The 14066-nt window shown below is 37.1% G+C and overlaps 1 protein-coding gene across 1 annotated transcript in view; it reads left to right on the top strand.

The window, feature by feature from the left end:
- LOC127967826 (guanine nucleotide-binding protein G(i) subunit alpha-2) overlaps window positions 1-12275 on the top strand; it is a 75057-nt gene extending 62782 nt beyond the window's left edge. The window contains exons 4-9 of the mRNA XM_052568545.1: window positions 2565-2725; window positions 7040-7168; window positions 8168-8297; window positions 9013-9166; window positions 10998-11215; window positions 11298-12275. Coding sequence (XP_052424505.1) covers window positions 2565-2725; window positions 7040-7168; window positions 8168-8297; window positions 9013-9166; window positions 10998-11188 — 765 coding nt within the window. The 3' untranslated portion in view covers window positions 11189-11215; window positions 11298-12275. The remainder of the gene's footprint in view (window positions 1-2564; window positions 2726-7039; window positions 7169-8167; window positions 8298-9012; window positions 9167-10997; window positions 11216-11297) is intronic.
- Window positions 12276-14066: the final 1791 nt, after the last annotated feature.

The raw sequence follows: 14066 nt of genomic DNA, 5'->3' as shown, positions 1-14066 counted from the left end.
CATCCCATGGGGCTGATCGCTGCATCTCCTCGTTTTCTCTCTTTTCCTCTCTCTCTCTTCTCTTGAGGTCATAAATCTTTTAAAAGGCCTGTAACCATCCTGTCCTCTCTCTATTCATATCTGTTGCCTTTTTTCCACCGCATAGTAAAATAACCTTTGGTATTCTTGTTTCAAGCATTCCTTGAATATACAAGCTATTTAACTTTTGAATTGCGAAACACGGTGTCGTTTAACATTTACGATTTCTGTATATACTGTATTACTGCAGTATACAGTAGCACACAGTTTTCATCACGTCCCCTAGAATCATGGGGTCGGTCGTGTCACACGTCTCTCAGCCCATCATTTCTGCTCATGGCTCCCATGTTCCACCCCAGGGTTGACTTCCTGTGATCTAGTTCAGCTCAATGGTGGGAGGGATTTTGGTGTGAGACTCCATTCCTGCAACATATACTCTGGGAGGAGAAAGACTGATATGTAGGTAGACGGTTATTTTTGTAGCTCTGAGAGAAGTGTGTGGGAGACAGACAGCTTGTCAAACGGTTCGAGACTCGAGTCTGAGATGCGATAGTAGAATCTGGAGTAGACTCCTTCTCTTCCTCTCTGTTTTTCTCTCAGGGGATGTATAGCTCACATTTGTATACTGCACTTTTGACCTGCCTGGCAAATAAATGTCTGGAGTAACATGAAGTAACCCCCACAAAGTACACAAACGCACGTGCACATAGCAGCAACTGTAAAAATGTCCCTTCCCCCAGAATGCCATCATGCAACCAATCTGTCGTCAAGATAATGTGTGTGGAGATAATGCAAATGAAAGACTGATATTTCCTTATACCAATATTTTGGCTGTTTCGCTGTATATGCATCCATTTTGAATCGTATAAGCATTTCATCCACACGTATCCAGCGTTTTGGTAGAGTGCAAAACTATTTTTTTTAAACCTAGTCCCAGAGTGGATACATTTGAAAATGCCACTTTTCCGTTTTCATGTAGACAGCGAAACTGTATATTTTCTGAAACGATGACATCATCAGCCCATGTCTCGCACCTAGTCAGACACTGTTATGTCAAGTAACAACAGAAAACATGAACAAACACTGAACGGTTGTCTTTTTATTAACTAACATTAACACAGATTAATAAATGTATTGTTTCATGTTCGTTTGTATACCGCGTGCAAGGATTATGTGCATAGTTCAAGTTGTCTTCTCCAATTTTAGTGTAATTTACAGCACCACATCCTGGACTGGCATGCATACTACATCTTTTGTGGCTTCGTGTGGATGCAGATATTTCTTGAGACGAGGAAAGAAAAAAGATTGGATAGGGAAAGCTCTGGCTTCGTGTGGACATAGCCTTAATCAATAAACATTATCCGGTCTACTAACTAGAGATGCACTATATATCGGCCACCATATCAATATCGGACGATAAATGTCCACTTTTGTTTATCGTTATCGAACGGATAAGAGAATTTGGCCGATATCTTAGAGCCAATAATTAATGCATTATTTCCTGCAGAGACACTTCAGATGCGCACTGTTCACCATGATGGTTTTTAATTGCTTGAAATATCATAGCAAACACTTCGAAAAGGAAAATACAGTGAACTGCAACATGTGCAGGGCAAGTCTGTCATATTATAATGAGATTATTAGTTACTGTAAAATAATGTAACAGAATCTTTGTTTGCCCATGTTTTAGCGCGTTGTTAAGGTAAGAGCGCATCCACAACGGATTCACACGACTAGCACAGTTAAGTTCGCTTGTGCATTTACAGTGTTTTGTGTAATTGTACATTGTAATATCATGTTTATTTTATGCATAGAAATCTGATTTTTCACATATAGAAAGCGTTTGGTTAAGCTATAACATATAGAAGGTTAATAGAGCACTTCAGTTTGCTGGTGATCATCTTTAGCTCAGCACTCAGCTCAAACAGCTTTTTTGTCGGAAAAGCCAAGAGCAGAAGTTAAACATTCTGACTAGCATTTAACTTAGTTTGAGTACACGTTTGCATTTGGTCTTTTTGTACGTATATAACTTGTAATTTTATATTTATGTTGTATAAATATCTGAATACATGATGTGTTTCCCTGTGTTAAATAAGCTGGCTGCACTTCAGTTTACCGGTGTTTATTCAGCTCTTCAGCTTCAGCACATGCAGCTTGAACAGCTTCAGGACCACGTTAATAACTATAATTGGGAATGTCATAAACATAATATTATAAAGAAAATATAACTGTAATAAAAAAAGTTGTGAATTATTTGGGTTTATTTGCCATGTTTCAGCACGTTATTACAGGAAGAGCCAAGAGCGTGTCCATGACACATCTGACTATTCGGGCTGTAGCACGGGTGCATTGCAATATTAGAAATAGTTTACTTCTGTTTTTAAACCGTGCAGGTGAGCCAGTGGATATAAAGTCTGCTTTATTGTCAATTATTCCACAAGTACGTGCATACACAGAATCTAAATTTCGTTAAATGTTAGTTACTGTATTAAGTGTGTTAATGTGCATTCTTTTTAATTAGATCTGTTTATTTGTTTGTTTTATAGGATGATGCACGTCTGTTGTTTTCCCTGGCCGGGGCGGCAGAGGAACAGGGCATGCTGCCAGATGACCTGGCCAATGTCATCACCAGACTGTGGGCTGATGGAGGGGTGCAGAGCTGCTTCACTCGGGCCAGAGAATACCAGCTCAACGACTCCGCTGCATAGTGAGTTATCTCTCTGTTATTAGTCAGAAAGATATTGACCAATGGCCATTCGCCAATATTCATGCTCATAATGCAAAGCCTCAGTCAGATGATAAATCATGCATTTACAGACAGAACAGGGTGGTGCACTACAGCATTATTAGTATTTTACTTGGAAATTAAAACACATGTTCAAATATTAAACGGTTTTGATAAACCTGAAAACTGCTCTGCTATGGTTCAAAATATTGTGCCTCACTAAATGAGAGGCAAAAAACTGAAAATCCCTCAAAGAGTACTTTAAATTTAAAAGAACTAGAAAGATGAAAATATGTGATGAGAGTGGGCCAGATCAGATCAATACATCAAAGCAAGCAGAAAATCTGGCACTAACAGTTAACGCTCCGTTGAGAAACCAATTGCTATTAAACGGAGGGTTGGCCTGGGTCATGACTTGCATGAATTTTCCCATGCTTGATACACTCAGAATCAATCAGGGGTAGGAGGAGCGTTCCCTCACAGGGGATCACGGTTGATTTGCCCCTGAATTAGGAAATAAATGATGATGTCATTTGTCGCTGGGAAAAGAAGATTGTGGAAGGACAGAGGGAGTGCTAAACTTAGTTTTCATAATATTTAGTTGTATTTGCTAAGTTCAGCAGATGTTTATGTGAGAGGGTTTATAGCCTGTGTGTGGGTGGGTGGAGAGAAGTGTGGTTTAACGGAGGCAGCCACTCCTTCCCAATCTTCAAAACAAGGCTAGAGATGACTAAATCGAAAAGAATAGCAAAACCTTCTTGAAGCGAGTTGCAGGCTATTGAAATATAATCGGCTTATAATAAAAACAATTTACACATAGACGACTATTCAAAATGTTGGGGTCAGTAAATGCTTGGATTGCTAAAGATTTCAAATGAATGATCATGAGAGACTTCTGTCAAAACCATTGAAACGGCTTCTTGAGTGGCTTCTTTAATCGTTTTTCACTGCTTGCACTGGTGTGGTAGGCATTAATGACAATAACAGGATGATTATTAATGTGCTTAACCAAAGAATTTTAGTTAGTATACATACTAAGAGTTCAAGAGATTGCAGAGTGACAAGACATATAAAGCTCCCAGACCACGAACTGGATGACATTGGCTCAAAATTGGGATTCTGGTGACTGCTGGAGTTCATGTTAGTGCTTTTTGAAGCCCAATCAAGTTTTTCCACACTTAAAACTGCTTCTAAAGCTTCGTGGAACTCATTTCACAAAAGGGCCCTCTCAAAGCTAAGTTAGACACACACACTTCTCTAGAAAACCAATAGCATTAAGATTAGTTTTCACTTCAACTACGTACCCTGGAATTTGAACATATTTTTGGCTACGTTTCAAAAGATCTCCCCTGCCTCTTGACCAGAGCAAGACGTCAAGCACAGCTCCCGTTCCAGAGAAAAACATGACCAACTTTCTGTGCATCAAAGAAAATACCATTTTTGTCTATTTGCAGACATTTTGTTATAGGTTATTGCCAAACGTCAGAAATAGCTATTGCCTGCATCAGTAAATAGCATGTATGTGAGTAAATGTGGTATGATGGTGTGTTATTTTGAACAGCCACTGTATTAAGTGTCTAGCCTTGGCGTAGTGTTCTCATTACAGGTCAGCTACAGTTTCAGACTGTACTCTTGGCTCTCATAAACTCTAGCTTCGTTTATCAGAGACATGACTTTAATTCTCTGTACCTTAAATGACAGCAGGTGGTCATTAATCTCTCTCGACACAGGCCCATGCACCTTTCAGGTCAGATCCCTTATTGCATAAATCAAAGCACATCAGAACACAATAAGTTTTCAGGTGAGGCAAACCAACCCCCCACCCCCAGCCAGAAGGTGAAATGTTTTTAAATGACTTGGATTTGCGGTATGTGAGACTACAAAAGCAGCTCTTTGTGAAGAGGGATTATCAGCACTTTTCAATTTGATTTGGGTTGTGCTTGATTGTTTTGTGCCGTTGGACTCCAGCATAGTGCGAGAGTCTGCAGGGATCCTCACAATATTGCACCCGCACACACAGAACCGATAAACGTATAAGGAACTAAGAAAGAAAAGATTCAACTAGGAGGAACTTCTCATGCCACTTGGTTCTCTTGTAATTCAGCATTGAAAATCTGAACTCTTGGTTGGTCGTGAAACTGTACAATTGTGTCGTTGTGGGATTGTGTGGTATTAGGTGGAGCAGTAACATTCAGTGTTGCTGGCGGGAGTTCTTGCCTACACAGCTTATCCAAGCTGTGTTTCTGTGAGGCTTTATTAGCTGTTGATTGGCAGCTGAATGGAGATGTGCATTGTCACTGTCGCAGCCTCCTAGACTGAGGCGGTTTGTCTGTTCCTGTTTGGAAATCTGATTAGACGATTGCACACAGAGTATTTTGCATAAGAACATCATCTACAAGGCTTGTTCACACTTAAGCTGATGCAACTGAGAGAGACAGACATGTGCAATATTTTGCATTATAAATGCATAAGACATATTTTGAGGGAATATTCGACATATTGAAGTAATATTTAATATTTTATACCAGTTTTCAGAAAAAAGTTAGGGGTGCTTTGGTGGTCTATGGACAATTTAAGAGAGAGAAAAAATAAAGAAAATGTATTTTGAATTTTAGATATAAAAAAAAACAATTTTTTTTATATGCAATACATAGAGTATAGTATCATAAGAGTCAATTTTTATGAAATTGAGATTAAACATCATCTGAAAAGCTGAAAAAATAAACTTTCCATAGATGTATGGTTTGTCAGTATAAGACAGTATTTGGCTGAGATACAACTATTTGAAAGTGCAAAAAAAAAAAAAAAGAAAAAAAAAAAAATATAAATATATATATATATATATATATATATATATATATTAAATGTATGCATTTAGCAGAGGCTTTTATCCAAAGCGACTTACAGTGCATTCAGGCATTCATCAAATTTTACCTATCATGTGTTCCCGGGGAATCGAACCCCCAACCTTGCGCTTAATAGCGCAATGCTCTACCAATTAAGCTACAGGAACACTATGTATATATAAATCGTACATATATTACTAATCAAAGATGAGGTTTTTATATATTTACGATAAGAAGTTTACTAAATATCTTCATGGAACGTGATCTTTACTTAATATTCTAATGATTTTTGGCATAAGAGAAAAATCTATAGTTTTGACCCATACAATGTAGTGTTGGATATTTCAACAAGTATACTCATGCTACCTATGACTGGTTTTGTGCTCCAGGGTCACATATATTTTTGATGATATTATTGTGTCATTGCTTATTTGTATTTTAAAGCTGCAATCTAACATTATGCTTAATATAAAAGTAAACTGATATTTTAATTATTTTTCTTTGGCTTTAGCATAGTGGCATTATAAAAGACATTTAAGCTACGTTCACACCGCAGGGCTTAATGCTCAATTCAGATTTGTTGAAAAAAAAATTCGATTTTTTTGCAAGGCCGTTCACATTTCCAATTAAATGCGACCTTTTGTGGTGATCTGTGTGAACATGAAATGACCCAGAAGTGACCCGCATGCGCAGAGTAGTGTTAGCAATGTCGGTAGAGAGAAACGTTTGGGTGCGGACTCGAAGTCGCAGCCAGGAGTGGTGGGATACTAATGTGAGTGGCTCTTTCGTTCCCGCCTACTTCAACACAGAATTATGGCGTTTGTAGCGTATTAATGACATAAGGGTCGGATACATGTGGCCTGGCCGTTCAGACGGAGGTCGCATTTCAAAAGATCGGATACGTTTTGGAATCAGGACCACATAACCCAAGTGTCCTGGGTCACATTTGAAAAGATCGGATCTGTGTCGTTCAGACTGTTATGAAAAGATCAGATACAGGTCGCATAGGGGCAAAAAAATCAGAATTGGGTTGTTTCAGGATGCAGTGTGAATGTAGCCTTAGTGCTGCTTGACACCAAAAATGTGGTTACATGAAATAATGAGCATAACTAAAGAAGCAAATAGTGTTAATGCAGCTAAGTGCAATGTTCATAAGGAAGAGAGATATGGGTCACACTTTATTTCAAGGTCCAATTCTCACGATAAACCATTAACTACAGCTTTTGCCTCAATAAACTACTAATTTGCAGTCATTAGTAGTAAATTAATTAAGTCTAGGTATTGGGTAGGATTAGGGATGTAGAATATGGTCATGCAGAATATGTGCTTTATACAGTAAGTACTAATAAACAGCCAAATGTGTTAATAATAGGCATGCTAACAAGCTACTAGTTAATAATGAGAATTGATCCCTATACTAAAGTGTTGTTTTTCTACCATCCTTTTGCAGTTATCTGAATGACATGGACAGGATAGGAAAAGGAGACTACATCCCAACCCAGCAGGATGTGCTAAGGACCCGAGTGAAGACCACTGGCATCGTAGAGACACATTTCACCTTCAAAGACCTGCATTTCAAGTAAGAAACCTCTAGATGTCTTTTTTCCGCTCTGATTTTAATTGAGATTTTTTTTTTTTTATTCACACTCTAGTAGGAACGCTGACGTGTGTGTTCACACACATTCACACTTCAAACAACTCATCTACCCAATCTAACAGCCTCCACTGTTTCTGTTAGCTAGCAACACCCACTTTAACCCTCGCTGGAATCAAGGAAAAAATTCTGTGCCATCCATGTGGTCGGGTCTGAGGTTTTGGGATTCGGGATTCATTTCCCTTAAACCTGTTGAGGGCATTTGGTTTAGAGTTCATGAGATTTAATAGGGCTGGAATGATTCCCTTTGAATGTGTCTGCTTTAATCTACTGAAGAAATGTCAGCCCAACCTTTAGAAAGATCAAACACAAGCCAGCTGTCCAAGATGCTATTACTTTATTTAATGTTTTGTAAATTGTATTATGTATCGAGTGTAAAAAAACAAAACAAATGCCACATAAGAGGGAAGTTAATTACGGAATTTTCTAGAAATGCCAATGACGTCTTTTGCAGGTCCACGCGGTTTCAGAGACAAGTGTCCGACAGGCAGAAATGAATGATTCCTGCAAGACACAGGAAGTCCTAGCTCTTCCATCCTACTTTCAACCCCTCCGTTACCATAGAAACAAAGCCAACTGTCCTAGTCAAATGTCAACAAATGCCACTGACACACACAAACATCCAGACCAAAAGAAGAAGGGACTGAGTAGACATCTCACTAATAACTGAGTCAGCAATCTCACTATCATGCATTTAAAACTTCCCACAAATTTCCAGTTGACAAAAACAAGCTCTGGGGAAAATACGGTTCGCAGAAGACTAGTCAGATGTAAATAATGTAATATGAGGCGCAGTCTTTAGAATTAGATCAAGAAATATGTTTGTAGATCCAATGCATACACGTGTTACATTACATATTATATATCATATATTTCTCTGGTTGTACTGTTGACCGTTGACATGGGTCTGCTCTCTCCGTATAGGATGTTTGATGTTGGTGGTCAGCGTTCAGAGAGAAAGAAGTGGATCCACTGTTTCGAAGGGGTGACGGCCATTATCTTCTGTGTGGCCATGAGTGCGTATGACCTGGTGCTGGCTGAGGATGAGGAAATGGTGAGACCCTCTTAGATTTTAATACACAGTACATGACACTCAAAATTAAAGAAGCTGTAGTTCTACATTTTGGTAGGTTTGTGGCGATGAAATTTAGATTTAAGTCACCATGTTCCACACTACAATTAAACAGGCTTGACTTCTTCGTAAAAGTACATTTCCAGACATTATTTGAATTTGCTGATTTGGTGTCTTAATATTGTATATAAAGGAATATTAAGTTCAAAAGAAGAGTATTTATTTGAAATGGAAATCTTTTGTAACATTAAAAAGGTTTTTACTGTTATTGTTACTGTCTTTACTGCTATTCTCATTGAAAACAAACTTGTGAACAGTAGTGTAGTTGCTCTGTTTATAGTTATAGTTCATTCTGTCATGTCTTTATTTGACCCTCCAACTCAAGCACTTTCTATTCTATTTTAATTCTACTTTATCTATTTCTGTTTTTATAAAAAAAAAAAATAATAATAAAAAAAAGCACTAGCCTATCTTCTTGTTTTTCTTTGTGTGTGTGTACTATATGTATATATAGAGAGAGAGAGAGCTAACCAAGATTTGTCATTTGCACTTACGTATTGTTGCTCTTTTTAGATTGTTTCTGTTGTCCTCATTTGTAAGTCGCTTTGGATAAAAGCATCTGCTAAATGACTAAATGTAAATGTATCAGGACAGGCCATGCTCCTGAATACTGACCAGTCTCTTAAATCTACCACAGAATCGAATGCATGAGAGCATGAAGCTCTTTGACAGCATTTGCAACAACAAGTGGTTCACCGAGACCTCCATCATCCTGTTCCTCAACAAGAAGGATCTGTTTGAGCAGAAGATCACACACAGTCCCATGACCATCTGCTTCCCTGAGTACACAGGTACTATGAAACGGCTGGCCAACTACCCAATAAATCATCTAAATCATGCACAAGTGCTCCAGGAGTGCTTTCCAGAGCTTTTGTTATACATATGCATTAAAGACAAAAAAAGCTAAATCAGTATATAGACTAGTGCTGTCAAACAATTAAACGCGATTAACACATCCAAAATCAGTTTTTGATTAATTGTGCGATGCGTGCGCACTGTTTATTTATTTTGTAAATGCACACACATGCATGTATATATTTAAGAAAAATAACTTTTATATTTAAAATATTTTATATTTTAAAATGTTTATATTTTAAATATATTTATTTAGAATATAGTTTATATGAATATAAATATATACATGTAAATATTTGTAAAATATATACTGTATGTGTATTTATTTATATGTACATAATAAATGTACACAGAACACACACATATTATGTAAACAAAAACTTTTATTTTGGATGCTATTAATCATTTGACAGCACTAATATGGACCTTTTTAATAATTATACCTGGTGTTTTGTGCAATAAAAATAAATAACTGATATTAATATTATATAAGACAAAACAATTGTTCCACCAAGTAATATATAGTCCATATACCTTTTTAATGCTTTTAAAGTTACTTGCCAATTTACAAACTTAAATTATAAAGAATGGGCTTTTTTCCTGTATATAAGTTGAAACTAATGTGTTTTATAATTCTGATCAGTTTATGTTCTTCTGAAGACAAAAATCATAACACAGTCCATTTTTTAAAAACAACTTCTGACTTAAAGGAATAGTTCACCCAAAACTGAAAATATACTCAGCCTCCGCCCAAGATGTAGATGAGCTTGTTTCTTCATCATAACAGATTTGGAGAAATGTAGAATTACATCACTTGCTCACCATTAGATCCTCTGCAGTGAATGGGTGCCGTCAGAATGAGAGTTCAAACGACTGATAAAAAACATCTAAATCCAATAAGGCATTTTTTAACTGTTAGGGAGAAGCTAGCTACAAGTAGCGATGCTAAATGTTTCAGTAACGTTACACAATATAGTAGTGTGTTTATTATTTGGCAAAGGTCGGTTGCTGCAGGATTGCATGCAAAGTGCAGTGTTAATAACTATACTATACTCATGATTGATTACAATGTTGCTTTACATTATATTTTACTTATAACTTCATTTTAATTCTTCATTAACAATTATTAATTTCTAATGTTGTAAAAAAAATATTACAAAATAATAATAATAAAAAAATGAAAGTAGTTTCGATATAGCGAACTACTTTTTCAGAAGGGTAGCTTGAATTTAGCTTAACTACATGAATTTACGAGTAGCTTATAGCTGGTAAAGCTATAGTTTCAGAGTAGCTTCCCCAACGTTGCTTTAAAAAAACTATCTGGCTAAAATACGAGTCTATTCTTAACAATGCTTTCTCCAGTTAAAAATAATTTTGACTGAATCAGGAGAGAAATATTCACTGATCAAGCACTGCTTACTAGCACAAACCAAACCGTTCTAAACCAATATGGTTGATTTAGATGTGAGAGGACAACAAGGGATGGATTATGGACTGTTTTGGCCACAAGTCTTTTGTGAGGCTATAGACTTTGGTTGTCAATCAGTGCTGATATCCAGAAGGCCAGCAGTTCATAACATCCCAATAGCGTTGTGCATTAGATATCAGTCTAACACAAGGACAGGCAGCTTTCCTGATATCACTTAACTGAAAGATGTCATTTTACTTTAAGGATCATTATGCATGATGTTCTCAGATGTTGTTTTCATGTGTTCATCCACTCCTGCTGTTTTCTCACTGTGCTTTGTTTATCCCCCTCTCAACAAGGTGCCAACAACTACGACGAGGCCTCCGACTACATCCGCCTCAAGTTTGAGGACCTGAACAAGAAGAAAGAAACCAAGGAGATTTACCCTCACTTCACCTGTGCCACAGACACAAAGAACGTGCAGTTCGTTTTCGACGCGGTCACCGACGTCATCATCAAAAACAACCTAAAGGACTGTGGTCTCTTCTAGAGCCCCACAACAGGAAGACGAGTCAAGGTACGAGCAAGCTGATTACTGAAACTTACTGGACTCCTGTGGTTTCCACACTACTAGCAACTGATTTCTCTTCCTCTTTCAGATTACATGAACAGTTTTAATGAGCAGAGGAAGTAGGGGTGGAATACATCCTGAGCATCTGCACTGGCCAACCACGACTCCTGCTTCCACATGACGGAGCCCGACACAATTTCAATGATTGCCAACGAGCTTAGCCTCTGTTCTCCCTCCCTCCCCTGTCCCAGCATTGTGTTTGACATTTAACATCTGTGTTATTAACTCCTTGTGCTATGACAACAAATCACCCACTGTCGTATTATCCTTTGTCCATTTTTGTTGTTTATTTTCTATTCTTTTGTTCTTTTTTTTTTTTTTTCGAGAAATAGCAGAGCCAATTTTTTATATAAATGATGCTTTTATTTCACTCTAGAGAATCTGATGTGCATATTTTAATAAACTTAATTGTGTAATGCTAATTTTTTTAACAACAAGCAGGCATTGGATATAGGACTGAAAAAGGAAAGCGCTTTTTTTACGATGTTTACATGACGTCCTTGTTGATAGCTAAACGGAGCGTTGTCTTGCATGATAGCAGATAGCAAATATATCAATACAAGTAATCAGTTAACATCAGCGTAACATTCCTTTTTAAGATTACATTTTAAAAAGTACAAAAAAAAAAGAATAATAAAAAAAGTACAAAAAAAGCTTCACAAATGGGGAAAGAAATGCTAAAATGTAACTGATATTTAAAGTACGTAACAGTCTAACCATCTTTCTCTTCTCTTCTATCTTCCCGTTTTTTCTTTCTAGCATTCTGTTTGTGCCTTGACTTCCGTTTACAATGGACTTTATTTTCCCCCAAGTTGTCCTACTGTACGTAAACATTTCTTCTCCAGAATTTTCACATGTAAGAATAAATAGTAATAATAATGGAAATCTAAATGATAAAAAAGGGTAGTGCTTTTGTTTCTTTTCTTTTATTTTGGTAAAGATTAAACTTCTTTTCAAAGTCCTATATAATGTTTAATTTAAATAAAAGTTCATTCACTAGATAAAACTCTGCCAGCTGTGGTTATTATTTCAAGTGTACTTTTTTTGGAGGTTAATAAGTTCACATCAGTGACTGAATAATTAATTTGCTATCCAGTCGCAGTAATTAAATACGGATTTAAGGGCTTGCTGTAGGGCATCAACTTGAACATTTTCTTATTTTAGCGTATTGTACTCTGGCTGATTTTGGATATCCATTACCTGGAGAGGTCTGTAAGAACATTAACTAACTTAATTAATTAACAACATTAAGATTTAATTCTTTTCTGAGATCAAATCGCAGGAAGACGAGGTTCCAGCCGACGATGCTCCCCTGTTGCTGGATTAAACAAGTAACTCCGTCCTGCTGAAAGACATCAGAAGATCATCTCTGGTCAATCAATCACCACTTCAGAACAAATGCTTCTCGAAATTATAATTAAATTCATTTGTAAACGTCTAACCTGGGTCTTCGGCTTTTTCCATTAAACCCGTACAATGAAATATTCTTTTGGTTCTGAAGTAAATTAGGGTTTGGAGAGTTGAAGAGGTTTTCTTTTTTGGACAGACTGACACCGCCATCTAGTGACTGATTTGTGAAGTGATTAATTATACTACAATGAGCTTATACAGTTAAAGTTTTACAACTAAATCTAGGCTACATAATCTTACATCTCATAAACAGACCTAGCAGTACTTTATGTCGCACTTTGACATTCTCACCTGATGCTGTTGATGTTTCTTCACCGAAACAAAAACATGACAAACTCATTATTTGTTTAATAAATTGAGCTCTGTATTACACGACTAAACATTTTTTGTAAGCAACATAATGTTTTTATTTTTTTTATAATTAATATAGCACTGGTGAGCTCTATGTAATGGGTTACAGATTACAACTTACCCTATCTGAAATGTAATGAGTAGTGTAACTTTTTCAGTTACTTTATAATGTAATGTAACTGAATGCATTTGAATTTCCTGCAGAACTGAGCACCTAGACCTTGATTAGCTGCTTCAGGAGTGTTTAATGGGCTGGAGCTAAACTCTGCAGGACAATGGCCCTCCAGGTCTGAGTCTGGTGACCCCTGTCCTAAGGGACTGTTCACACATAACCACATTTTTGCCTTCCACTGTGCTTTTCAATGCAAACGTACACTACATATATGTTTTTAGTGTCTCATGTAAACTCAAAAATCCATTCTGTTGAAATGGCCCCTAAAGAAATTTGAAAACACAAAGATTTTGTGTGGCAACACCGGTGTGTTATACTGACCACAGAATCCCAGAACTCACTCGACACCGTTATACCTGTGGTGCCCTTGTCTGGAGAGAACAGACACATCCACTCGGATACATGCATCTGTACTAGAAGAGATCGCGAGTGTCAGCTATTGCTAAGCATTCATATTTGATAGGTCCACAGCTCAATGGAGATGAAAGTGAGAAGAAGTTTTGGAAACCGTGCACAACAGCACTTTTGAGAACATTGCTGTATAACAGCGGAAGTTCTGCTGTTGGAGTCAAAATAGAGCTGATGATGTTATCATTGGTGATGGTGACAGTTAGGGGGTCTCTATCAGGGTCTGTGCAGCTGAGGGTGGTCATGGGATCTCCAGGCAGCAGGGTGGAGAAGATGAAGGATGTATTTGAGTGGGTCACACACGGGAACTTTATCATTCATATTCTGCAGCAAAAGAAGAAAAGAATCATGTTCACTTCAGCGTCAATCTTGACACATTCTGGAAAAAGAATCTCAACAGATGGGTGGTGACAATACAATATGCGGTGTAGTAGTATAAATATGCAGCAAAATAAA

Source organism: Carassius gibelio, chromosome B11 (genome assembly GCF_023724105.1).
Source record: "Carassius gibelio isolate Cgi1373 ecotype wild population from Czech Republic chromosome B11, carGib1.2-hapl.c, whole genome shotgun sequence".
Taxonomy (NCBI): domain Eukaryota; kingdom Metazoa; phylum Chordata; class Actinopteri; order Cypriniformes; family Cyprinidae; genus Carassius; species Carassius gibelio.
This window is presented reverse-complemented; position numbering and strand designations above follow the sequence as displayed.